This window comes from Callionymus lyra, chromosome 1, assembly GCF_982586985.1.
Source record: "Callionymus lyra chromosome 1, fCalLyr1.hap1.1, whole genome shotgun sequence".
NCBI lineage: Eukaryota > Metazoa > Chordata > Actinopteri > Syngnathiformes > Callionymidae > Callionymus > Callionymus lyra.
The window spans coordinates 43,180,424-43,205,125 of record NC_141818.1 but is presented as its reverse complement, the minus strand read 5'-3'; the positions used below and the strand labels follow the sequence as shown (position 1 = coordinate 43,205,125).

At 41.0% G+C, this 24,702-nt stretch overlaps 2 protein-coding genes across 3 annotated transcripts; one reads left to right on the top strand and one right to left on the bottom strand.

The window, feature by feature from the left end:
* Positions 1–110: 110 nt before the first annotated feature.
* On the bottom strand, positions 111–14,509 carry tecrb (trans-2,3-enoyl-CoA reductase b). Of its 2 annotated transcripts, XM_087808710.1 has the most exons (12): positions 14,495–14,509; positions 10,695–10,745; positions 8,303–8,354; positions 6,608–6,652; positions 6,442–6,545; positions 6,154–6,269; positions 5,946–6,051; positions 5,798–5,870; positions 3,641–3,684; positions 2,898–2,955; positions 1,172–1,260; positions 111–478 (listed from the first exon to the last, which is right to left on the bottom strand). In XM_087808710.1, exons 1-12 carry the CDS (start codon positions 14,507–14,509, stop codon positions 305–307), a joined length of 927 nt encoding a protein of 308 aa, XP_087664836.1. In that variant the 3' UTR covers positions 111–304. The 2 variants fall into 2 exon arrangements, with proteins under 2 accessions (XP_087664836.1, XP_087664827.1); XM_087808701.1 differs by lacking the exon at positions 14,495–14,509 and having other exon boundaries at positions 10,695–10,935.
* A 2,183-nt stretch (positions 14,510–16,692) lies between these two features.
* On the top strand, positions 16,693–22,638 carry dnajb1b (DnaJ heat shock protein family (Hsp40) member B1b). The gene is made up of 3 exons (XM_087808530.1): positions 16,693–17,058; positions 20,763–21,361; positions 21,696–22,638. Exons 1-3 carry the CDS (start codon positions 16,848–16,850, stop codon positions 21,927–21,929), a joined length of 1,044 nt encoding a protein of 347 aa, XP_087664656.1. The 5' UTR covers positions 16,693–16,847; the 3' UTR covers positions 21,930–22,638.
* Positions 22,639–24,702: the final 2,064 nt, after the last annotated feature.

Sequence of the window (24,702 nt, the reverse complement as noted above, 5' to 3'; positions counted from 1 at the left end):
AAAAAGAAGAAAATCGGTTTGAGTCAAAGGTTTTATTTCGCCGTCTATGGTTGAGACCGAGAGCCACACGTTGACCACAAACATGCTTGAAATAAAAAAACGTGTCCAGATGGTTTCAGAAGCTTTTTTTAATAAATTATTCGAGTCAGAAAAAAAAACAACCTGAACATGGATCGAAAGGATTTAAAGTCCCGCATGCAGTTGAACACACGAGCGAAGCGGCGGCGGGCGTTGGTTTAGTCGGGTGTTTACGGGGGGGGGGGTTATTCCTGGGGTCTAGGGGCGGCCGGAGCGGAGGACGCTTCTACAAGACGAAGGGCAGGATGGGGGAGCGGAGGGGGGGGTAGTCGCGGAACTCCTTCAGGTAGCTGCGGTGCTTCCCCTTCGCCCACACCGTCATCTGGAGGAAGCCCACCACGGTGAAGAACGCCACGGGCAGACACTGGGTCATCAGCGTGAAGCCGAGCCAGGAGCCCAACTGAGGAAAAGATCCACAAGTCATTAGGTGTATCGTCGTGGAGACGCGGTACTGTGGTATCTAAGTATATATGTGTAGTATTGTCCAGTACTTGACTCTGGTGTTGTAGTATTCACAGACCACATGACTCTTGACGAAGTTGTAACTGCTTTTGTTTGTTTTCAAACCAAAAACTTGTCCAAACATCAGCTTTAAAAGCTGCTGGAGTCACTGTATCCTCTCGTCCTCAGTTGTAACTGCTTTCATTTGTTTTCAAACCAAAAACTTGTCCAAACATCAGCTTTAAAAGCTGCTGGAGTCACTGTATCCTCTCGTCCTCAGTCGTCAATTGTCACTTAAGCTCCGGAGGACATAATGACTGCTGCCATCTAGCGGCCAGAAGTTCAATTGCAACACAAAGAATGAACAAACTTAGCAAATATTCAAACAAATAAAACCATAAAAGTGATCTAAAAACTTGAAATTATCAATGACATTGAAAAAAAATATAAAAATCTCATCATACAACACTATAAACATTTTCTTCCACACGTACACGATACAGTTAACGTTGAAAGGCCACCAGATGGCAGTGTGAGTATCTTTGAACAACGCATCAGAGCCAAAGACCATAAAGACGACAGTGCCATCTAGTGGCCTTTCACAGATGAAGCCAGTACGATGATACAGCCGGCACGAGTACACAACAAGTACCTCGTAGGTGTAGTTGGGGCAGGAGACCAGCAAGAAGATCCAGGTGAAGGGGTTCTTGGTTGGGTACGGGATCTTCCTGGTTTTAGAGCCTGAGGGACAGACACACACTCGTCATCAGGGTTGAGTGTGTGAGAGTGTGTGAGAGTGTGTGAGAGTGTGTGAGAGTGTGTGCGAGTGTGTGCGAGTGTGTGAGAGTGTGTGAGAGTGTGTGAGAGTGTGTGAGAGTGTGTGAGAGTGTGTGAGAGTGTGTGAGAGTGTTTGAGAGTGTGTGAGAGTGTGTGAGAGTGTGTTAGAGTGTGTGAGAGTGTGTGCGAGTGTGTGCGAGTGTGTGAGAGTGTGTGAGAGTGTGTGCGAGTGTGTGCGAGTGTGTGAGAGTGTGTGAGAGTGTGTGAGAGTGTGAGAGTGTGTGAGAGTGTGTGAGAGTGTGTGAGAGTGTGTGAGAGTGTGTGAGAGTGTGTGCGAGTGTGTGAGAGTGTGTGAGAGTGTGTGAGAGTGTGTGAGAGTGTGTGAGAGTGTGTGAGAGTGTGTGAGAGTGTGTGAGAGTGTGTGAGAGTGTGTGCGAGTGTGTGCGAGTGTGTGAGAGTGTGTGCGAGTGTGTGCGAGTGTGTGCGAGTGTGTGCGAGTGTGTGCGAGTGTGTGAGAGTGTGTGAGAGTGTGTGAGAGTGTGTGAGAGTGTGTGAGAGTGTGTGCGAGTGTGTGAGAGTGTGTGAGAGTGTGTGAGAGTGTGAGAGTGTGTGAGAGTGTGTGCGAGTGTGTGAGAGTGTGTGCGAGTGTGTGCGAGTGTGTGAGAGTGTGTGCGAGTGTGTGCGAGTGTGTGCGAGTGTGTGAGAGTGTGTGCGAGTGTGTGCGAGTGTGTGAGAGTGTGTGAGAGTGTGTGAGAGTGTGTGCGAGTGTGTTAGAGTGTGTGAGAGTGTGTGAGAGTGTGTGAGAGTGTGTGAGAGTGTGTGAGAGTGTGTGAGAGTGTTTGAGAGTGTGTGAGAGTGTGTTAGAGTGTGTTAGAGTGTGTGAGAGTGTGTGCGAGTGTGTGCGAGTGTGTGAGAGTGTGTGAGAGTGTGTGCGAGTGTGTGCGAGTGTGTGAGAGTGTGTGAGAGTGTGTGAGAGTGTGTGAGAGTGTGTGAGAGTGTGTGAGAGTGTGTGAGAGTGTGTGAGAGTGTGTGAGAGTGTGTGCGAGTGTGTGCGAGAGTGTGCGAGAGTGTGCGAGAGTGTGCGCGAGTGTGCGCGAGTGTGCGCGAGTGTGCGCGAGTGTGCGCGAGTGTGCGCGAGTGTGCGAGAGTGTGCGAGAGTGTGCGAGAGTGTGCGAGAGTGTGCGAGAGTGTGTGAGAGTGTGTGAGAGTGTGTGCCCATGCGTCTGCGAGTGTGTGAGAGTGTGTGCCCATGCGTCTGCGAGTGTGTCTGCGAGTGTGTGTGCGAGTGTGTGTGCGAGTGTGTGTGCGAGTGTGTGCGCGTGAGTGTGTGCGCGAGTGTGTGCGAGTGTGTGCGAGAGTGTGCAAGAGTGTGTGCGAGTGTGTGCGAGTGTGTGAGAGTGTGTGAGAGTGTGTGAGAGTGTGTGCGAGTGTGTGCGAGTGTGTGAGAGTGTGTGAGAGTGTGTGCGAGTGTGTTAGAGTGTGTGAGAGTGTGTGAGAGTGTGTGAGAGTGTGTGAGAGTGTGTGCGAGTGTGTGAGAGTGTGTGAGAGTGTGTGCCCATGCGTCTGCGAGTGTGTGTGTGGCTCTTTCGCGTTGACCTCACCTGGTGGACGCAGGTTCCTCAGAGCCACATGGATGGAGAAGTTTCCGATTTGACAGAACTGAGGAGAAGAACATGTGGTCACGGTTTGAAGGGGGAGGAGAAGAAAAAGAAGAAGGAGAAGAAGAAGAAGGAGGGGCGGGAGGAGGAGGAGAAGAAGAAGAAGGAGAAGAAGAAGGAGGGCAGAAGGAGGGGGACGAGGAGGAGAAGAAGGAGGGGCAGGAGGAGGAGGTGAAGAAGAAGGAGGGGGAAGAGGAGGAGAAGGAGGAGGAGAAGAAGAAGGAGGAGGGGCAGGAGGAGGGGGACGAGGAGGAGAAGAAGGAGGGGCAGGAGGAGGAGGTGAAGAAGAAGGAGGGGGAAGAGGAGGAGAAGGAGGAGGAGAAGAAGAAGGAGGAGGGGCAGGAGGAGGAGGAGAAGAAGAAGGAGGGGGAAGAGGAGGAGGAGAAGAAGAAGGAGGGGGAAGAGGAGGAGAAGTAGAAGGAGGGGCAGGAGGAGGAGGAGAAGAAGAAGGAGGAGGAGAAGAAGAAGGAGGGGCAGGAGGAGGAGAAGAAGAAGGAGGAGGAAGAGGAGGAGAAGAAGGAGGGGGAGGAGGAGGAGAAGAAGAAGAAGGAGAAGAAGAAGGAGGGGGAAGAGGAGGAGAAGAAGGAGGGGGAAGAGGAGGAGAAGAAGGAGGAGAAGAAGAAGAAGGAGAAGAAGGAGGGGGAGGAGGAGAAGTAATGGGAAGAGGAGGAGAAGAAGAAACTCACCAGGAACATGATGAGAGCCAGTCGTATCTGCTGCTCCCCGTAAACTGAGGGAGACACCAGTTACATTGTGAGCAGATGAACAGACACACAGACACACAGACACACAGACACACAGACACACAGACACACAGACACACAGACACACAGACACACAGACACACAGACACACAGACGAACAGACACACAGACGAACAGACACACAGACACACAGACACACAGACACACAGACGAACAGACACACAGACGAACAGACACACAGACACACAGATGAACAGACACACAGACACACAGACACACAGACGAACAGACACACAGACACACAGACACACAGATGAACAGACACACAGACACACAGACACACAGACGAACAGACACACGGACACACAGATGAACAGACACACAGACACACAGACACACAGACACACAGACACACAGACGAACAGACACACAGACACACAGATGCACAGACACACAGACACACAGACACACAGACGAACAGACACACAGACGAACAGACACACAGACACACAGATGGACACACAGACACACAGACACACAGACGCACAGACACACAGACACACAGACGAACAGACACACAGACACACAGATGAACAGACACACAGACACACAGACGAACAGACACACAGACACACAGACACACAGACGCACAGACACACAGACACACAGACGAACAGACACACAGACACACAGACGCACAGACACACAGACACACAGACACACAGATGAACAGACACACAGACACACAGACGAACAGACGAACAGACACACAGACACACAGACGCACAGACGCACAGACGAACAGACACACAGACGAACAGACGAACAGACACACAGACACACAGACGCACAGACACACAGACACACAGATGAACAGACACACAGACACACAGACGAACAGACACACAGACACACAGACACACAGACACACAGACGAACAGACACACAGACGAACAGACACACAGACGAACAGACACACAGACACACAGACACACAGACACACAGATGAACAGACACACAGACACACAGACGAACAGACACACAGACACACAGACACACAGACACACAGACGAACAGACACACAGACGAACAGACACACAGACACACAGACACACAGACGCACAGACACACAGACACACAGACACACAGATGAACAGACACACAGACACACAGACGAACAGACACACAGACACACAGACACACAGACACACAGACGAACAGACACACAGACGAACAGACACACAGACACACAGACACACAGACACACAGACGAACAGACACACAGACGAACAGACACACAGACACACAGACGAACAGACACACAGACGAACAGACGCACAGACACACAGACGAACAGACGAACAGACACACAGACGAACAGACACACAGACGAACAGACACACAGACAACATTGAACATTTTACTAAAAAAGTTTGAATATGTTCAAGGTTTTTTTTTATGATTTTGTTATTTTTTCGGAAAAATAATTTAATAATTCCTAAAGTTAAAGGTATCTCTTTTTTAAGATAATAATGTGTGTGTGTGTGTGCGTGTGTGTACGTGTGTGTCTGTGTACGTGTGTGTACGTGTGTGTGCGTTTACGTGTTTGTGTACATGTGCGTGTGTACGTGTGTGTGTGTGTTAACGTGTGTGTGTGTGTACGTGTGTGTGTGTGTGTGTGTGTACGTGTGTGTGCGTGTAGGTGTGTGTTAACGTGTGCGTGTGTGTGTGTGCATGTGAACGTGTGTGTACGTCTGTGTGTGTGTGTGTGTGTGTGTGTGTGTACATGTGTGTGTGTACGTGTGTGTGTACGTGTGTGTGTGTGTGTGAATGTGTGTGAATGTGTGTGTGTGTGTGTACATGTGTGCGCGTGTGTGTGAACACGTGTGTGTGTACGTGTGTGTACGTGTGTGTACGTGTGTGTGTATATGTGTGCGCGTGTGTGTACGTGTGTGTATACGTGTGCGCGTGTGTGTGTAAGTGTGTGTGTGTGTGTGTACGTGTGTGTGTGTACGTGTGTGTACGTGTGTGTATATGTGTGCACGTGTGTGTGTACGTGTGTGTGTGTACGTGTGTGTGTACGTGTGTATACGTGTGTGTACATGTGTGCGCGTGTGTGTGTGTGTGTGTGCGACTCACTGGGTGGTGTGTAGAGCGGGTGGTTGATGTAATACGCCATCCACGCAGCAAAGCCCCAGTAATACGTGCAGTTCTGGAAGTTTGAAAAATGGAATATTTTCAAAAACAACCGACTGAAAAAACCTCCACAGACTGGATCGTGGCCGACCTTGAAGATGTTGCGCAGCGGCATGGTGCCGTGAGAGAAGCGGTGGACGAACACCGTCTCCAGGAGCCTCTTCACGTAGTGGAAGGAGTGACACATGCAGGCCAGGCTGGAGGAAACCACGACAACAACAACAACAACAACAGGTCAACGCAAACACACACAGATCCTGGTTCACACACACGCGTGTGTGTGTGCGTCACACACTCACTGCACGACCCAGTGTTTGCTGGTGGTGAAGTCGTATTTGGTGGCGTAGATCAGAGGAACCCTGAAGTAGAACATCAGGTAGATGACCAGAGGACCCGTGTACTCCGTCATGAAGACCTGCAACACTTCTCTAGTCAACAATCCACTCAACAAAAGTGAGTTTATGGACTTTTCATAGATTTATTTCAATGAACACTAACACGTTCAGTTATGAAAATGAAAAAATACTTTCATATATTCCGCTAAAAGAACCTCTTTCATGTCACGACTCGTTATCAAAAGGACTCACGGTGACCCAGCTGATCTGAGATCCCAGGTCCCTGAAGTAGAAGGTCGCCGTCGTTCCCACCGGGAGGTTCTGCAGAACATCCTCGTCCTTCAGCGATTTCCCCTCTGGACAAACAAAGCCGTGTTCACCGACAGGCGGTCGAGGAACGTCTCGCACAAACACTCACTTGCGTCGAGGCGGATGGACTGTCGGGCAGGATACCACTGAGGATCTGCAGCGACACACGAGGACAACCGTTCAGAGCGAGGTCATCAGGACATGGATGGTTGAAGTCAACATTTTTTAATGTAAGTATAGTGTTTGTTTATTTATTTTGTTAAAACAATTGAGTTTTGGTTGAGTTTAGCTTTTTTAATAATTGAAATAGAAGATTTGAATATATATATATATATATATATATATATATACACACATACTGTATATATATATATATAAAAACGTTTTTTTTTTTAAACATAGGGTTCAATAGAAATGAACATAGAGTTCAATACGATAAATGATGGAATGTTCCATCAGGTTCCTCCGTACTCTGTTGGTATGGTCTGGTCTCACTATTATAACATTTGTATATTGAATTTAAAAGACTGTTAATTAAAGTGTATTGAATTAAGAACATTTATTTTTTAATTATTGGGAATACCAAAATATATATTCGTATATATATATATATATATATATATATATATATATATTCGATATATCGTATCATCAGTGTGTGTGTTGTTGTGATGTGTGACTCTATTGTATCATCAGTGTGTGTGTGTGTGTTGTGACTCTATTGTATCATCAGTGTGTGTGTTGTTGTGATGTGTGACTCTATTGTATCATCAGTGTGTGTGTGTGTGTGTGTGTTGTGACTCTATTGTATCATCAGTGTGTGTGTTGTTGTGATGTGTGACTATATTGTATCAACAGTGTGTGTGTGTGTTGTTGTGATGTGTGACTCTATTGTATCATCAGTGTGTGTGTGTGTGTTGTGACTCTATTGTATCATCAGTATGTGTGTTGTTGTGATGTGTGACTCTATTGTATCATCAGTGTGTGTGTTGTTATGATGTGTGACTCTATTGTATCATCAGTGTGTGTGTTGTTGTGATGTGTGACTCTATTGTATCATCAGTGTGTGTGTGTGTTGTTGTGATGTGTGACTTTATTGTATCATCAGTGTGTGTGTTGTTGTGTGACTCTATTGCATCATCAGTGTGTGTGTGTTGTTGTTGTGATGTGTGACTCTATTGTATCATCATTGTGTGTGTTGTTGTGATGTGTGACTCTATTGTATCATCAGTGTGTGTGTGTGTGCTGTGTGACTCTATTGCATCATCAGTGTGTGTGTTGTTGTGATGTGTGACTATTGTATCATAAGTGTCTGTGTGTTGTTGTGATGTTTGACTCTATTGTATCATCAGTGTGTGTGTGTTGTTGTGATGTGTGACTCTATTGTATCATCAGTGTGTGTTTGTACAAAACTCTCCTCTCATTTAAATATTGTCATCAATCCTGGAAGTCCCCACCTCATTGTATAAACAAAGCGGGGCATGATTACAGCTGGAGGAGTGAAGCCATTATTACGTCGTAATGGACTCTCGTAACCTCTCGTTCGCCCAGATTTCAGAGCAACTTTCTAAAGTAATGAGTGTAAAACACGGTGATGACGAGGAACTCACTGCATCATGGAAGACTTTGTTTACTGCATGCGAGTCAGTGACCTTTAATGCATGTGTGTAAATCAAACTAGCTTGATGAGAGATTTGATTTAAAATGTTGATTATAAATATGCAGATTCGTTATAAATAACTATATTATCGAGTCGTCTCCGACTATTGAAGCAAATCATCCGTAGAGTGATGGGGTTTCTTACGGCTCTTGTGGAACATGGACTTGATCTCCCCGATGGTGGCATTGGGCTCGACCTGGAATCACAAACCAACGCAAGTGAACAATCGCACAAGTCACCGGTCAACACGTTTCCATTCATGACACTTATACGCGATAAATTTAGCTCCGGCTGAACCCAAACAGCTCATGGATGTGAACTATTCAAGAGGCAGTATTACGGAGCACACACACACACACACAAACGACACACACACACACACACAGGATAACCTTGTGCCAGTCTGCCAGCAACGGCACAATCCAAATATAAACACAATGGCGGGGAAATTGGGAAACAAGTGTTGTTCCTGGCAACAATCAAAGCAGCTAATCCCACAGAGAGCCGACATTTGTCTTAAAACATGAGCCGCGCTCACGGAAAAAGATCATTAGAGCCGTGTTTTCTTCATGGGTTTCGTGTGTTTCAAGCGTGATCTTTTAAAACTTCTCTCAAGATATGCAGCGTCATAATATTTAGACAAAAGATCAGTTTCTGTTTGTTTTAATTGACATCATTTCTATTTTAGGCATTTCATTAAAAAAAATTGAATTCATTCAATTATTTCTGTATTAAAAGATTACGTTTTGATTATTCAATAATTTAATTGAAAAGATTCAATTTCTTTTAACACAGTTTGACGATCTTAATCCAATAATACAAAAAAAACTTTTTGACTTCAATATTAAAATGTTGGCATCACGGTGCCGCCAGACCATACCAAGCGAGCACCGAGCTCCTTCAGACGATCATGTGACTGATTGAAAGTCAACGATTCAATATTCTGATGGCAGTGATACGCTTCCAAAGAGAAATGAGTTCACTGAGAGGGAGTGAGACATAGAAGAGCTAGCTTTGATTGTTTTTTTAAAGAAAAAAAAAAAGTGGTTTTAATTCACTTTTAAAAGCGAGTTAAAGTGTTTTTTTTTTTCTCCAGTCGCACATAAAACCAGAAAATGGCGTGTTAGCTCAGACCTAACACACCCTTTCTCACACACACACACACACACACCACACACACAGGTCTGAGCTAACACCATTTTAGTTTTATATATAGATATATATCTATATATATCATGTTTTTTCATTTAAACTCCGTTTCTAAATAAGAAATTACAAAAAATTGTAAATTTTAAATTCAATTTTAAATGTATATAAATCTAAAGACAACCAGTTCAGGACTGGACTAGCGAGCGAGTATTTGGAGACTCTGGCCCAGCTCTCCGGGGACTGCTTGACCCCGCAACAGTAAAGGTTTGCGACTCTGATCATCTTACTTCTGTTCATGTCTCGAAGACAACGCACCATTTTCAGCGCGATGACTTCAGTGGCGCAGCCTCCGAGTGAACCCTCAACCCCCTCAAGTGCCAGACGGCGCTCGGATGCTTAATTCTGTATTTAAATATGACATTTGAGATTTGACTTCATGGAGTTTCTTCCATCTCCCAGAGTGATTCCAAATGTTCACGGCACTACGACGTGTGCTGGATGAACCCTAACATTTTTTAATTAACAAATGAAAAACGTCAGTAAAACGTTGCACCAAATGTTCGTTTATGTTGATATCGTAGAAATGGAATCAGCGCAAAACTATGAGAATGAACCTCATGTTTTCAGGGGTTTATGAACCTGTGACAGGGCAACAAAAAAGTTAAGAAAATACATTTTAGTTATTTACAGAAAAAAAGTTTTGCATTTAGTGTTATTGTCTTATTCCTAAAAATGAGTCTTAAATATTTGACATTTGAGGTCGGGAGCCAAAAAAAAAAAAAAAGTATATTTAGAAAACTGGGTTATAATTAATTTACATTGTAATATTGTCTTGATCCATCTTAATAATCTCAGTGTTTGGTCTGCGTCATACTTATCTTATCCTCTTTGTCCCTTATCTTAAAAAGCATCTTTACATTGACATAAACATTGATCCATTTGTTTTCATGATTTGGATCATGGTTTGTCGTCACGGGTAGATGTTCAATAACAAGTAGCAGTTGGCAACATCTTCTTAAAAGTTAAAGCATGTAGATGATGAGAGCCAGGTTGTTGTTGTTGTTGTTGTCGTCGTTTTGGACTCAAAAATAATCCATATTTCCTCTAAGCGACGACTGCAGCTGCTGCTCTACAGTGAGTCGGATATTTAGTACCTGGCATTCAAATCATTCTGGGCACGGCAACGCCAAGTATTGCACGTAAATGAGTGTTTATTTGAGAACACGGATTGGTTGGCGCCGTCGTTAGCAGAACATGCTATCATTCAGTCACGCAAGCAGATACGGCAGGAAGTTGATGTCCTGGAAAAGTTGAACTTTTAACTCGTTGGAAACAAACTACTTAGCGGCAGATAAAGCATCCAAATAATAGGAAATTAAACTCTTACCTTGTCTAGGAAACAGAGCTTGTCCTTGGTCTTCGCATCCAGAATCTCCACCTCAAAGAAAACAACAGCTTTCTTAGTTTTCTTGGCGGCTTTTCGCTTCACAGGTGTTGGCGCCAACGCAGGTGCAGCGAGTGCCGCCGCCGTTCCGTTGGGTGCCTTTTTACTACTCGTAGCCTCTAGCGCGAGGGCATCCATGTCCACAGAACCTCCTCCAGGTCCTCGTCTAGTCCTCCCTCACGTTCAGAAGGTCTACCTTCATTTGGTATCGAGCGAGCGAGCGCCGAGCCGAGTCTACCGCCCCTCCCTCTTCCTTCTCCCTCCCTCTGGTTCATTCCTTCACTCGTGGTCCACGGCTTTATTTAACGGAGAGGGACCCCCGGAGAACAGATCCATGCCACATGTGTGTACACAGTTGCATACAGTGGAATGTCCAGCATGCCGATCTGCAAACTTCACCAGCAGATCATCTGCATAGCCAGGGAAAGCCTTCAAAGCTACTTTTGCCGTGTCGCCGCTTCCTAATGGAGAACCCGACGACCTCCGGCACCACTAAGTGGGCAAAAGCAGGGAAGTTTTAATGACGAACAACACCCCCCTCTCCCAGTTTGACCCCCATCGCTTCCTTAGCTAGCGGCTAAATATAAATCTCCGGCTGCAAACTCTGCATAACTAACCATTTTAGCCACAGACTGCCCACCCCGGTCATCCTATTTAGTGATGTCATGGGATCCCGATTAATTTTCAGCTATCCCGTCTGTGAACATGCCTTTGGGCCACGCCAGCATCAGGTGCTGGTCCATGTCCATCACCGGCTGTTTCCGTGTTCAGATTTAGCTCCGGCGCGCTCTCGGCTGATGGCTAGAGCATCACACCGTTGCTTGGACACGATCACCCCCCAACACGTACGAAGATGCCTTTTCCCGGGTGATAATAGTCCAGACGCTGAAAGCTTAGTCGGGAAATTCCAGGCCTCGGCAACACTGCCCCACGACTCACTTAACCAACACCAGTCCGGAAATATGTTCTCATGAGGTCCGGAAGAAATGTGGGAACAACCGTTTAATTTTTAAAGCTCGGGTCGTTTTTCAAGAGGTTGGAAAACGGTTTGAGCAAAATACACATTGAACAACCTTTCTTCAGACTCTCCCCCAAAGACAAGCCATTATCACGGAACAGTCAGTCGTCGCGGTTAGAAAGCACAGAAGGAAGTGGGCGGGGCAAAAAGGCAGTAAAGTTTGATGGACATTTCACCGTCCAATCATACCGATGGATCGGTAAACAGGATTGGACGGTGTTTTAGTATCTATGGGCGACCAAGTCTAAAGGGGGATTTTAACTTTTCAATTTCAAAACACTTGACTTTTGGACTTGCTTTGATTGTCCGTCACATTAAGTTATGATGCTTCCCTTACGAATGCATAAGGTAAGAAGTTGCATGGATACAAAAATATCAAGAATTAACTTAACTCTTTTTACTTACGAAAACTAACTTTCACAATCAACTGCACTTCCCTCTCAATTCCTCAAACGTTTAGTTTGATGTTGAGCATGTTTAGATTCACAATATTAAGGACACATTAGCGTCAGCCAGTGCGGTCGGACATGTGACACCGCTGTCAAGAGTTTGTGGAAATTAAATCCATCATGATTTGCCAACATACCTCCCCCACCTGCTCTATATAAAGCTCCCACTGGCAGCTTCACCCTGTGCTGCTAATGTACGCCGCGAGACCAAGGGTGAGACGTGGAGAAATTTCAAGTTTAAAACGTGGACTTTCACTGTGGTAAGAATAGCAACGCCTTCCTTGCATGTGTTCTGCATCTTAAAGTTGGATAAACTTGTATTACTCCCAATGTTGCACGATCATACTTTTGTGAGTCAAAGTTAAGTTAAGTGAAGGTATTATACAAACTATTTAATAAGTGGTTCCATTAACTTTAGTTTTGTTTTTGTTTTGTTTTAAAGGATGTTATACAGATTTATCGCAATCTCTGTGGAAAATCGTTTCCTAACATGAAATTAGACATAATATTATAGTTTGTGTCAATAGCATTATCGTATGATGCAAGGCCAAGAGATATATTTAGCAATAAATTACGAAATGAAGGGGCCCTCAAAATGCTTAGTCATAAACATGGAACTTTGCACAGACATTACACAACCTCCCAAGTGTTGAAACTGTGAAAATACACAAAATACCAAAATTAAAATCAATCAATGGACTTTTAAAAATCCCACAACTGAGACCTTAACAAATAAACATGAATTAAGAATCCCCTTAAAAATGATATCTATTGGATCATTTACATAACAAAACCGATATAAAAACAATGGTTGGGATCTTTCTTTTTTTCTAGAATAATCTATTACTTTTTCAGAGGCAGAAATGCATCCACATGATGGTAGCGACCAGGCCATACCCTTCTTGGTCTGAAAAGACACACTTAAAAACATCCAAATACCTTTACACTGCTCTCTGTAATGTCTAGAACTGGGAATCGCACTTTGCTTCTTACCTCTGTGTGATCAAAACTTGATATTGTGTGTATTTTTCTAGAGAAAAACTAATGGGTGATGAAGCCACTAAACACAATAATTTGTCACTTGTTAGCAAGTTTTCTTTTGCACTGAAAGTTATGTTATTTAGCTGGGAACGGAAAGCTACCAAAACTGAAAAATGTAACTGAAGATTTGTAAATGCAAAAATGTTGTTTTGGTAAAATTGATCTCATAAAATTGGTATCGAAAAAAGAAACTCAAGTGAAGGCAACGGTGTGATGAAAAATGTTCTATTCATACCCAGTCCTATTAATGTCCATCATGTATTGAAATGATTTTTCTATATTTTGTGCTTGTTTGTAGTGGTGGCTCCAGTGTCTTGGGTAAATCTAGTAATGCATGTCAGTGGGAAGACACTGGCTAAAATCAAGATCAAAATATAGCCTTCAGAATGATTACTCTTTCTCAGACTTAATACAATGGGACATTACAGACGACCATTATGGAGGGATTTTGAGGTTTTTAAGTGTTCCGACTAAATAAAACGGGCACAAATGAAAATAATCCCTGGGTGAGTTTAAAATAAATTCAATTTGAATTTCTGTCTTCTTCTTCTATCACTTTAACCTCAATGATTAACGTGTTGCTTCACTTCTTTCAGGTTGCAAAATTCCACATGAAGATGCGGGGGCTTCACAGCTCAGATCTAGTTTCTGTCAAGCGGCTTCAAATCCTGTTGGGTTGGTTTTGTTGCGGATATTACTTGTCAGTCGCGCATAACAAAAATGTATTCACATAACCCGTAAAACAACACTGCCTTGGTACAAAACACCACTAAGAAAAATCAATGAGAAAAACATGCTCGGTGGTTTTATTTACTATATTATTGAGTAATGACGGGAGTTGTCATAACTCAGGTTGACCGGAGACGGCGCTGTTGCAGCGACTTAATTGCGAATAAAGTCGTTTATATTACGAGTTCACAATTAACATTGGATTAGATAAGTGCAAGTGGTGGGACCAAGATAACAACGAGGAGCATTTATAACCGTATTAAACGGTCATTCGTGTGCAACTGAGGACGACATTGTAGCTCAGACAGCAGCATGTTAACACTAGCTTCTCTGTATTAGCTTCTCTGTATTAGCATCTCTGGATTAGCTTCTCCATAGAAACATTCACAACACTGCGCAACTGCAAACTGTGCTTTATAGTAATGCATACAAACGTAATGATGGTCTCGGAGAAATAATACCTCTGTGTTCCATTCATGGTTTAGAGTTTCATAAACACTACTTACCTCGTAGTGCTTCATCTTGACAGTTGCAAGTCTTTCCTCGTTGATACGATGAGTGACAGGCCGACATCCAATCATCGAGGTGATAAATTCCTGGCGAGACTGAGTAGGCGGGACTTACTTTTCTCCACAGCCAATCGCAACCGTGAACACTCGGGCACGCCAGGGTATCAGCGATCCAGCCAATGAGCGAAGAGCAAACTGAGAGGTTGACCTAATTGGATTTGCTAAGTTTGAGCTGAGTTTAACTAGTATTACTTCACCAGCATGTCTACTTCTGTAATGTTTTATTTATGCATTTATTCGATGATAAAATGTAAACGTTGTCATTATTGTATCTGTATCATCTCTTTTTTTTAAATATATGTTTTTAAAATTGGTAAATATGTAAGTATTAACATTTTAAATAAATATTTTAGTTGATCAAACAGTGTTATGATGTATTGTAAGGTTGTATTATTTTTTTAAAAAAAACAGCATTTAATGAATAAGAAATTATCAATAATTGACATTAATGATATATGATTTCAACTAAACTGTGTTTGTTTCTTTTGACTGCGATATAAATATTATGTTAACATTGCATAATATCTCATTTAAATTAGCTTGTTTTGAGTTCCTTAGTATTTCTCAGTGCTTAGCTTTGAATTTAGGACTTTTTATCATTTATCAACTTTTAAGTATATATTTTATTGGGTATTGTTTTGATTGTGTAAGCGCTTTGTGACCCTGGTCTAGTAAAGTGCTCTACAAATATTACCTACTTACTACTTCTTTTATCTTCACTTATTTGTATGGTTCATTCTAGTCCTCCCTTCGCCGCTCCTTTTTCCTTTTCTTCAACTCCCTCACATGAACCTCATTCTGTTAATAGAATACTTCCCTCCACGCCTCATCAGATTATCTAGTTATTGCTTGGTTTGCCAGCATGTTATCACCTGTTTATCTTTTCTGGACCCTGAAGAAAACCTTTGCTTTGTAAAGGAACTGATTATCTGTCTCTTTAAATCACACTCTTCTTTCCTGGAGCCACGGTCGTTGAAATTAAGCAAAAACAATGTCAAATTAATAGAACAATTGATTAGATATTAACGACAAAACATATTCGTCATGTTTTAGAATTGATATTAAAAATCAAGATGAAGATTCATATAAAACAATAAGTGGTTAATCCTATTATTATTTTTATTTTTATTGTTTTTGAGAAGAAGATAACGTATCACGACAAATGGCTTTATATATATTATATACATGCATTCATTTATTGACAACCGCCTTATCCCGGAGTTGGGGTCCAGGGGGAGACTGGAGCCTATCCCAGAGTCATGGGGCGAGAGGGAGGGGACACCCTGGAAAGGATGCCAGTTTGTCGCAGGGCTCACACAAAGACAGACAACCATTCACACATGCACTCATACCTATGGACAAAGTTCTCAATTAACCTCTGTATGTTTTTGGACTGTGGGAGGAAACCGGAGTAAACCCACGCAACACGGGGTGACATACAAACTCAACACAGAAAGGTTGCCTCGGCCTGCAATTGAACCATACCAAGGATTTATATATATATATATATATATATATATATATATATATATATATATATATATATATATATCCTATTTTATGGTAACGTTTTACTTTTATATATATATAATAAAATAGCTCTTGATGATGACGTAAAGTGGGCGTGGCTTTATATATATATATATATATATATATATATATATATATATATATATTAAGGATTCTTTCACACCACTCAAGGAAATGTTAAGACAGATTAAAAGCAACAGTGAAAACACTAAAAAAAGAAAAAAAATTTCTAAAAGAGAAAAACTACAAAATGTGAATTACAGTGAATTAACTAGTTTAAAAATGTGAGTTTATTTAAGTAAATCCAAAGACGTACTGACTGTTTCTAAAACAAGTATATGATTATATCATAATTTCATTAGAAAAAAGAATGATTCATGTAAAAAAATAAATAATTATATATCAATAATTTTCCACTATGTTTATTTATTAATTTCATGTATTAATCAATATACACACTGTCATGTCTATATAATCTATATACATCCTACCGTTTTACTTTTATATGTATAATAAAAACAAGTATTATAAAATAACTTTTCAAACGTAAGCTGGCCTCGAGGGTCGGGTCGGGGGATGACGTAAAGTGGGCGTGACTGTGTGACGTCAGAGGCAGCCTGCTCGAGCTGGTTGTAGAAAACTCTGGAAGTTTCCACAACTAATATAAAAATCCCAGGGTGAGTCGAGACCGTCATTACAGCCAGAGCCAGAGGTCCGAGCAGGAGTTTTTTGGGACACCTTCGGGGTCAGAACCGTCGTCATGGGGAAAGACTACTACGACGCTCTGGGGATTAAGAAAGGCGCATCCGAGGACGACATCAAGAAAGCTTATCGCAAACAAGCGCTGCGGTATCATCCGGACAAGAACAAGTCTCCGGGGGCCGAAGATAAATTCAAAGAAATCGCGGAGGCGTACGACGTCTTGAGCGACCCAAAGAAAAAAGACATTTACGACCGATACGGCGAAGAAGGTACGTGACGTCTGCCTGTCGTGGTGCGTTCAAAGGCTGACGATGAGTGTGTCGTGGTGCGTTTAAAGACTGATAACCAGGATCGTAGTTGTGTGTCATGGCGGAGGGTTTTTGCGAGTCACAACCTGCTAAATATGTCCGTGTTTATACAAGTACCGGAGGTAATATTTGAACAGATGACAGCCAGGAGGGGGCGTGGATGTCCCAGGGATGCTGTCATGGCTGTTTATAGAGCCTGTGTGGGGACTCGGGGTCAAAACATGTCTGGGGCATCATGACAATCGCTATAAAGGTCAACCCCTTCTTTTTTGTACAGTAGCAAAAACTGCAACAAAAATGTGATTATTATTGGGGTTAAATGTTACGTAACCCGCTTGCGTCCACTAGATGGCGCCATGGTCTCGGTAAAGGTTTAATTCAGCAGGAAAAAAGTCTAGATTTAATAGAAAAAACTTTTGTGGGTTCAGCGTAAAAACAAACCACACCGGAGTAACCCCCCCCCGGTTTTAATAAAATAATAAATCACTCGCTTTTATCCACTTTAAACTTCAAATTTGAGGTTAAACAATAAGTACCACATAGTGGTAAGTACTGTATGAACAAATAATGCAAGAACAGAATGAAGAATACAAAAACTGAAAGATGTTGAGGATGAGCAGGTCTATATTCAATGTTTTCAAAATGATACACACATGATTATTAAAGGCGTGACTCAAAACCGAAAAGAAAAAAAAAGAAAAGTATATCTAGTCAAAATATTTTTATTTTATCATATTAAATGAATTCCTTAAATTAAGGTTCACTTTAACTTACTGCCACTGAAATCGCATTTTACTACTGAGTCCTATGGATTATCTAAAAAAAAGAGTATATTTCAACGTTTGATTCATTTATCAAATAATGTTTTTAAAGGGTGTGAAATGGGGCTAAGTGAGTAAATAATCCTTTATTGCTATTATTTTTTTTAAATGCATAATTAGTAAGACACATAAAAAAAGTCATTATTATTACTCTTGTGGATTGTGACTGTGAAACTAGAGGAATAACTCCCCAGACTTTCTTTCCTGGTCTGCAGTGGCCAGTTCCTACCATAAACAGTAACTAGGTGTAATATTACCCAATTAAAATGTTTCTGAAACAAACCAGGTAAATGTGACTGCAGAGAGAAGTTCCTTTCTTTCCAAACCACCATCATATAGATAATCATTTCAGTCTCTCTCTACTTTTGAGGTAAAAACACCAAAAGTCATGATGCCTGTAAATCTCATTAAATATTTGAGAACTTGCTTTTTAAGAGAGTCATGAAACCACATGAAAGAAAATGTAGCTAATGATGTTTTTTATATAAGAATACAGTTTTTTTGTCTATCTTAGGCGTAACATTTGTGGGTAAATATTAACAATATTGTTGACATTGACATTTAAAAAGGCCAGAAAACAGTCAAGCATAATATATGTGAGAAAAAATCTAAAAACACATTGATAAAGTGTTTTATTATCATATATTATTATTTTATTTTTATATTCTCTGAACAGGCTATATTAACCACAATTTTTCTGAATGTAATATATTATCTAGTTAGTCAAACATTGATATTATTTTTGTGTTTATTGTTGGAAAAACTGTATTTCATAAACTGTTTAATTGTTTAATTGTGTCAACTTGTGTAAATTCTTGCTTTTGAGAGAATCTTTTTTTTTCTCTTACCTTATTTTAATGGACTTGATTGAAAATCTTACCTTAGTTTGAACTTTCTAAAAGCACATATAAGTAAATTGGCAGAACTTGGATGTGATTTTTTTTTTCTTTCATCACCAGTTTATTTATAGCATATAGATGTTTTTTACACTGTGTCTGAAGTGTCTGAAGTTTGTTATTTAAAGATAGTTTTGAACAAAGACGTCGTGTTATGTTGTACCCCCCTGAGAAAATTCAATAACAATCCATCTATTTGTAATATTTACGATTTTGTTTTGGAGTTTGAATGAAGACGCTTGAAGGCGCCAGAGTTTATTATTAAAACAGTTTCGTGTGAAGTGAGACAACGCGTTGTTTCTCTTCTGAAGCTATTGAAAGAAGGACAGTGGTTGAGTTTGGCTTCGTGTCGTGATATAATGTTACTTTCAGAATCTGTTATTATATCTCATCTATCGATGACACTGATGTGGTTGACCGGACAAAAATCTGATTTAACGCACGTTTACACTAATGTATTTGAAAGCAAAAGATTCCATGTCAAAGTCAATGCAGAGGTTCTACCTCTGAGGGAACTCATGCTTCCTTAGCTTCCAAACATTTTCTTTTCCCCTTCTCCCAATGCTGCCTCTTTGATCCACCATTTTGACTTCACAATAACTTTAGACCCACCCCCAGCAGATTGACCTTCTTTAGATGCGACTTTAGAATAAACAGGAAGTTGTTTTTTTTGCCAGGAAGAAACCATCATGTTGGTTTCAACAGAGCAATAGTTTGGTGTGAGAATGGACTCCAAGATTACGTTTGTTCTGTGTACCTATGTACAGTTTTACTGGTCGAACCCATCAATGGATATTTCTACCAATAAAATCCGAGCAGATCTGGCAAAATAATCTGACTATAATGTAATCCCCTTTCATTTAACAGACACGTTTACCTACCTGGGTTTAAAGATTACACATTTTTATCAAGATCTTTCCTATCATCACTTTAAAACTCTGTTTGAACAGACATAAAATTACCTTTCAAGATGGAGTCACTTACCAATCTAGTTAGCAGGAAGGGTGAAACTATAAAGATGACAGTTCTTCCCCCGTTTCTTATATTTCTTTCAAATGATTCCTTATTATCTACCCAAATCTGTCTTTAAGTGTGAAACTGCGGTCACTGAGCCTGTCTCCACATTGTGGTCCTCCTTTAACATTGTAACTCTGGCTGATATTTCGGCACTGGTGAGCAAGATGAAACCCTCCTCTTGCTCTTACGACGTCCTTCGACGACGTACTTACTTACTCTCCGGAACTTGACAGTTTCATTTCTGCATTTATATGGAACCAATCAGTGCTAAGGATAAAACAATGTTTTTGGGAAATTCCAAGGTTGGAACGAGTACTTGGTCTACCTAACTTTATGTTCTACTACAGGCAGCAATTTGCATTCTGGGATGGTGCCTGGCGGGAAAAAAGGGGCCACTTTGGGCTAATATGAAAATAAATAATAATAATGCCATTTCTCTGCTAAGGGCTACACTGTAGGCCAGCACCAGATTTCCAACCCTAGGGTGATTTTTGTTTTTTAAAGATCGGATTCAATTTGAGAAACATTTCAATTCAAACGATCTAAACATGTTCTTACCCTTAATGAATAATCATCTTTGTCCGCCACCTGAGATGGACACTGGTTTTCAGTTCTGGCGCAGAAGTGGACTGGTATTTTTTAAAAAGATTTGATTCGAAACAGCCATTTTCAAACATTTGAATATCTGCAACATAAACACAATCTTCATAAAAGTAATTTCTTCAGATATCTCGAAGCTATCTCTCTTTTTTGTTGTTCTGTTGTGTAATAGTTTCTTAATGTCTGTCTTAATGCCTGAAAATCAATTAAAAGATGTTTAAAAAAACAAAAACAGAGCAATTAGTAAGAATGTTTTTGGATTGTGTAATTTCATTGTCAATAACCTTCTGATTTTCACATTATTTTTAACTACTACTTCTTTCCACTCAAGGTCTAAAAGGTGGAGGTCCCTCAGCAGGTGGTTCAGGTGGTCCAGGGAACTTCAGTTATTCCTTCCAAGGAGACCCACATGTCATCTTCTCACAATTCTTTGGCGGACAAAATCCTTTCGACCAGTTCTTCGGTGGCCGCAACGGTGGCAACTATGAAGAGATGGATACCGATGATCCTTTTGCTAGTTTTGGTATGGGAGGGAATAAGATGGGAGGTTTCCCCCATTCCTTCAGTTCCGGTATGGGCGGGATGGGGGGTCACACCAGCATCGTCAAGAAGGAACAAGACCCTCCTGTTGTCCACGACCTCAACGTCTCCCTGGAAGAGGTTCTTTCCGGCTGCACAAAGAAAATGAAGATCTCCCGTAAAAGGTTGAACCCAGACGGGCAGTCCCTTAGGCGGGAAGAAAAGATCCTGGAAGTGCAGATCAAGAAGGGTTGGAAAGAGGGCACAAAGATCACCTTCCCGAAAGAGGGGGATGAAACCCCTAGGAACATTCCAGCTGACATTGTCTTTGTTTTGAAAGACAAACCTCATCCTGTTTTCAAGCGCGACAGCTCGGACATCATCTACACGGCCAAGATCTCTCTGCGAGACGTAAGTTGACAGACAGTTGCTTAGATTCTACGCCGATGACTAGTTATTGTATTTCCCAAAATCTTCTTTTTACTTGGGTTTGCGCTACAGTTTTTCCCATTAGCTAAAAGCCTCACAACGTTACCATCTGATAGGACAGAAGTGTTTTTCTTGAGTATGATGCCGAGAAAGCTTTGGTGTCTTCTTTTGTCCACACTTTCCTCGGAGTTCCATGACTAGGTGTCGGTCTTAGGGATAGTTGGGAGTTATTTTTCTAAATGAAATGTTCTTTTTTTGCACATAAGCCAGGGATCACGATGGTAAAATTCTTGGTTTTCCTCTGTTCTCTCCGCAGGCCTTGTGCGGCTGCACGGTCAGCGCTCCCACGCTGGACGGCCGGACCGTGTCCGTGTCCAACACGGACGTCGTTCAGCCGGGAATGAGGCGCTACATCAACGGCGAGGGGCTTCCGTACCCAAAGCGACCCGACCGTCGAGGTGACCTCATCGTGGAGTTTGACGTGAAGTTTCCGGAGAGGTTGAGCCAGAGTGCTCGTGACACCATCGCCCAGGTCCTCCCACGGACTTGAAATCCAATCAAATGGACTCCCGGAGCAGTTGTGGCTCAATACTGTCAAACTCTTATTTGGTGCAAGATTCATTCAGAGGACCTTAAATGATACACGCTTCACTGTGTTTCAAAACACATTAAAGGTGCTTGATTGACTATATTTTTGCATTACATAAGCTTCTATCAGACATTTCTATTTCTAAAAATCTAGTTTTCCCAAGACCCTGTGATGTCACCACTACTGTGGCTAAGCTAAAAGCTAATAGCAATTCACGCTATAATAAAGGTAGAATAGTCAATCATTCCTTTGTAGAGTTGCCATAAATCCTAAGTTTGTAAACGTAGAGAATTCTCCTTTTGCTTTTTAAAAAAAAAACGTCGGGTCAGCCATTTTATTTTAGCACTAGCAATGTGCATGACTTCTTTTTTTACACCTAAAACATTCAAAAAGATGAAAGAAAATGATGTTTTTTCATCCTCAAAGGCCTTCTTCTCTAATTTAATTGTTTTTAAATGTTGGGGTTTTTTTGTGTCACGCTGTTGGAGAGGTTCTCACCTTCACTGTCTTTTGAGATTCCTGTTTAAGAGAGAAAATATTTTCAATATTTTGTTGTGGGATGCGTAAGTTATATTTGTATTGAAGACAAATGGGTAAAGATCCCGAAATGTGTTTTGGTTTGTGAATAAAAAGTGATGAAAATGGCTTTATTAAAGTATATTCCAAGTTGTGATGTTTTTTTTTTTTTAACAGATATGGATGGACAGATTGATAGATTGACTTTTATTAATCCCACTGGAGCTCTCCTTCGGGAAATTTGGGTTTCCAATTTGAGAAAAACATGACCAAGAACAAAGTTCAAACAAAAGAACAAAGTCTTAATAAAATAAAGGTTAATCAAAATAAAAGGGGAAATATGAAGAAATAATGAATTTAATAAAAGTGCAAGCTACAAGGAAATAAAATGTTTTTCAAATTGTTGAGTCTTCATAAAACTAAAGCTCTTATCTCGACCACTTGAGATGGACGTTGGAAGCGATCCGTGCAGATCAGATTACATGTTTAACCTCAGAGGCAAAACAAATGTCACGTAACTCGAGGCACTTTTTACAATGAAAAACGTCCTTGTTGTCACTTTAGAGAGACTTTCAAGCAGAAGTGTTGCACTACCTTAATGAGCATCTAGACAAGTCTGATCTAATGACACGTTCTGTAAGTTGTTGAAGGGTTTTGGTTCCACAGTTTGAAGGTTAATTCCAAGTGAAGCTTGTATCACGTGGTTACGTCGAGTATCTTGCGGCATGAAGTCAGCTGATAACATGAACTCGAGATGCTCTTCTTCAGAAAATCCTTCCGCGGGCAAAGCGTCGCTTCTGATATTGATATTTTTATAATAATTTGTTTGTTAAATCCTAATTTATTTTTTTATAACAGTTTTTTTATGGTTTGTATTTCCATAAATGTGTGAATAAGAGATTTACAATTAACATCCATCCATCCATCCATCCATCCATCCATCCATCCATCCATCCATCCATCCAACCAGTACCTTTAGATTTATAGTTTTGTTGAACAAATCTCACATTAAGGCCTGTGGATTTATATGAGATGAATCTAAGCGATTAGTTTGTTCACATTCCTGTTTTTATTACCAAGAAAAATCTTCATGAGTTCCCTTTCAGACTGAAAACTTTCACTTCATTTCTGAAGCCTGTTTCCATTAGTAAACACATTTCAACAGTTAGAACACACTTTACTTCATTCATATTAAAGGAAGGACTTTCCATTAGCAGGAGAGTAACTTAAAAATGTAGCACAGCATATTTGTGGAAGTGTTTACTGTAACACACAACATCTTGATCCTCTGGATAACCCCACCTGCAGCAGACGTCGAGATCTTCTCTTCACCCACAGGCTCCTGCACATTCACCCGAGAGGTTCAAACTTGTAAAAAAAAAACATGTGAGCAGGTTTTTACAATAGTTATGGTAGTGAGGTGACGGACAGGCGAGCGACTACTGAGCGGCCTTTGTCTTCCTGCACAGACTTGTGTTGATGTCTAAGTCCAAGGAGATGACTTCCAGCTCACTCTGATATTTGCGTCACAATCCCTCGCTGTGTCCTTCAGGGGTTCTTAAGCCTTCACTTCAGCACAAGGACTCACAACTGCCCGGAATTTTGATTAAGGATGATTTTCTTTCACTCGCTCGTCGTTTACAATCTCTTGGGTAAGTCTGAAGCAACAATGTTCCACAATTATTTTCAATTGGTTATTATTAAAACAGGCATTTATTGACTTTATTTAAACAAATTCATTGACTGTTTTTAATCACATTTATTGACTGATTTTAAAAACATTTATTCACTGATTTTAAACACATTTATTGACTGATTTTAAACACATTTATTGATTGTTCTTAAACACATTTATTGAGTGATGTTAAACACATTTATTGACTGATTTTAAAAACATTTATTGTCTGATTTTAAACACATTTATCCTCTGATTTCAAACACATTTATTGACTCATTCTTATCACATTTCTTTGGCTGTTTTTAAACACATGTATTGACTGATTTTAAAAACATTGATTCATTGTTTTTAAACACATTTATTGAGTGATTTTAAACACATTTATTGACTGATTTTAAAAACATTTATTGACTGATTTTTAACGCATTTATTGACTGTTTTTAAACACATTTATTGAGTGATTTTAAACACATGTATTGACTGATTTTAAAAACATTTATAGACTGATTTTAAAAACATTTATTGAGTGATTTTAAAAAC

Coding starts and splice junctions, on each gene's coding strand:
- tecrb (XM_087808701.1), bottom strand. CDS start 10,889: ATGGATGCCCTCGCGCTAGAGGCTACGAGTAGTAAAAAGGCACCCAAC. Junction 6,270..6,441: donor CTCAGATCAGCTGGGTCACC/GTGAGTCCTTTT, acceptor GAAGTGTTGCAG/GTCTTCATGACGGAGTACAC. Junction 1,261..2,897: donor GAGGAACCTGCGTCCACCAG/GTGAGGTCAACG, acceptor TCTGTCCCTCAG/GCTCTAAAACCAGGAAGATC.
- dnajb1b (XM_087808530.1), top strand. CDS start 16,848: ATGGGGAAAGACTACTACGACGCTCTGGGGATTAAGAAAGGCGCATCC. Junction 17,059..20,762: donor CGACCGATACGGCGAAGAAG/GTACGTGACGTC, acceptor TTTCCACTCAAG/GTCTAAAAGGTGGAGGTCCC. Junction 21,362..21,695: donor CCAAGATCTCTCTGCGAGAC/GTAAGTTGACAG, acceptor TTCTCTCCGCAG/GCCTTGTGCGGCTGCACGGT.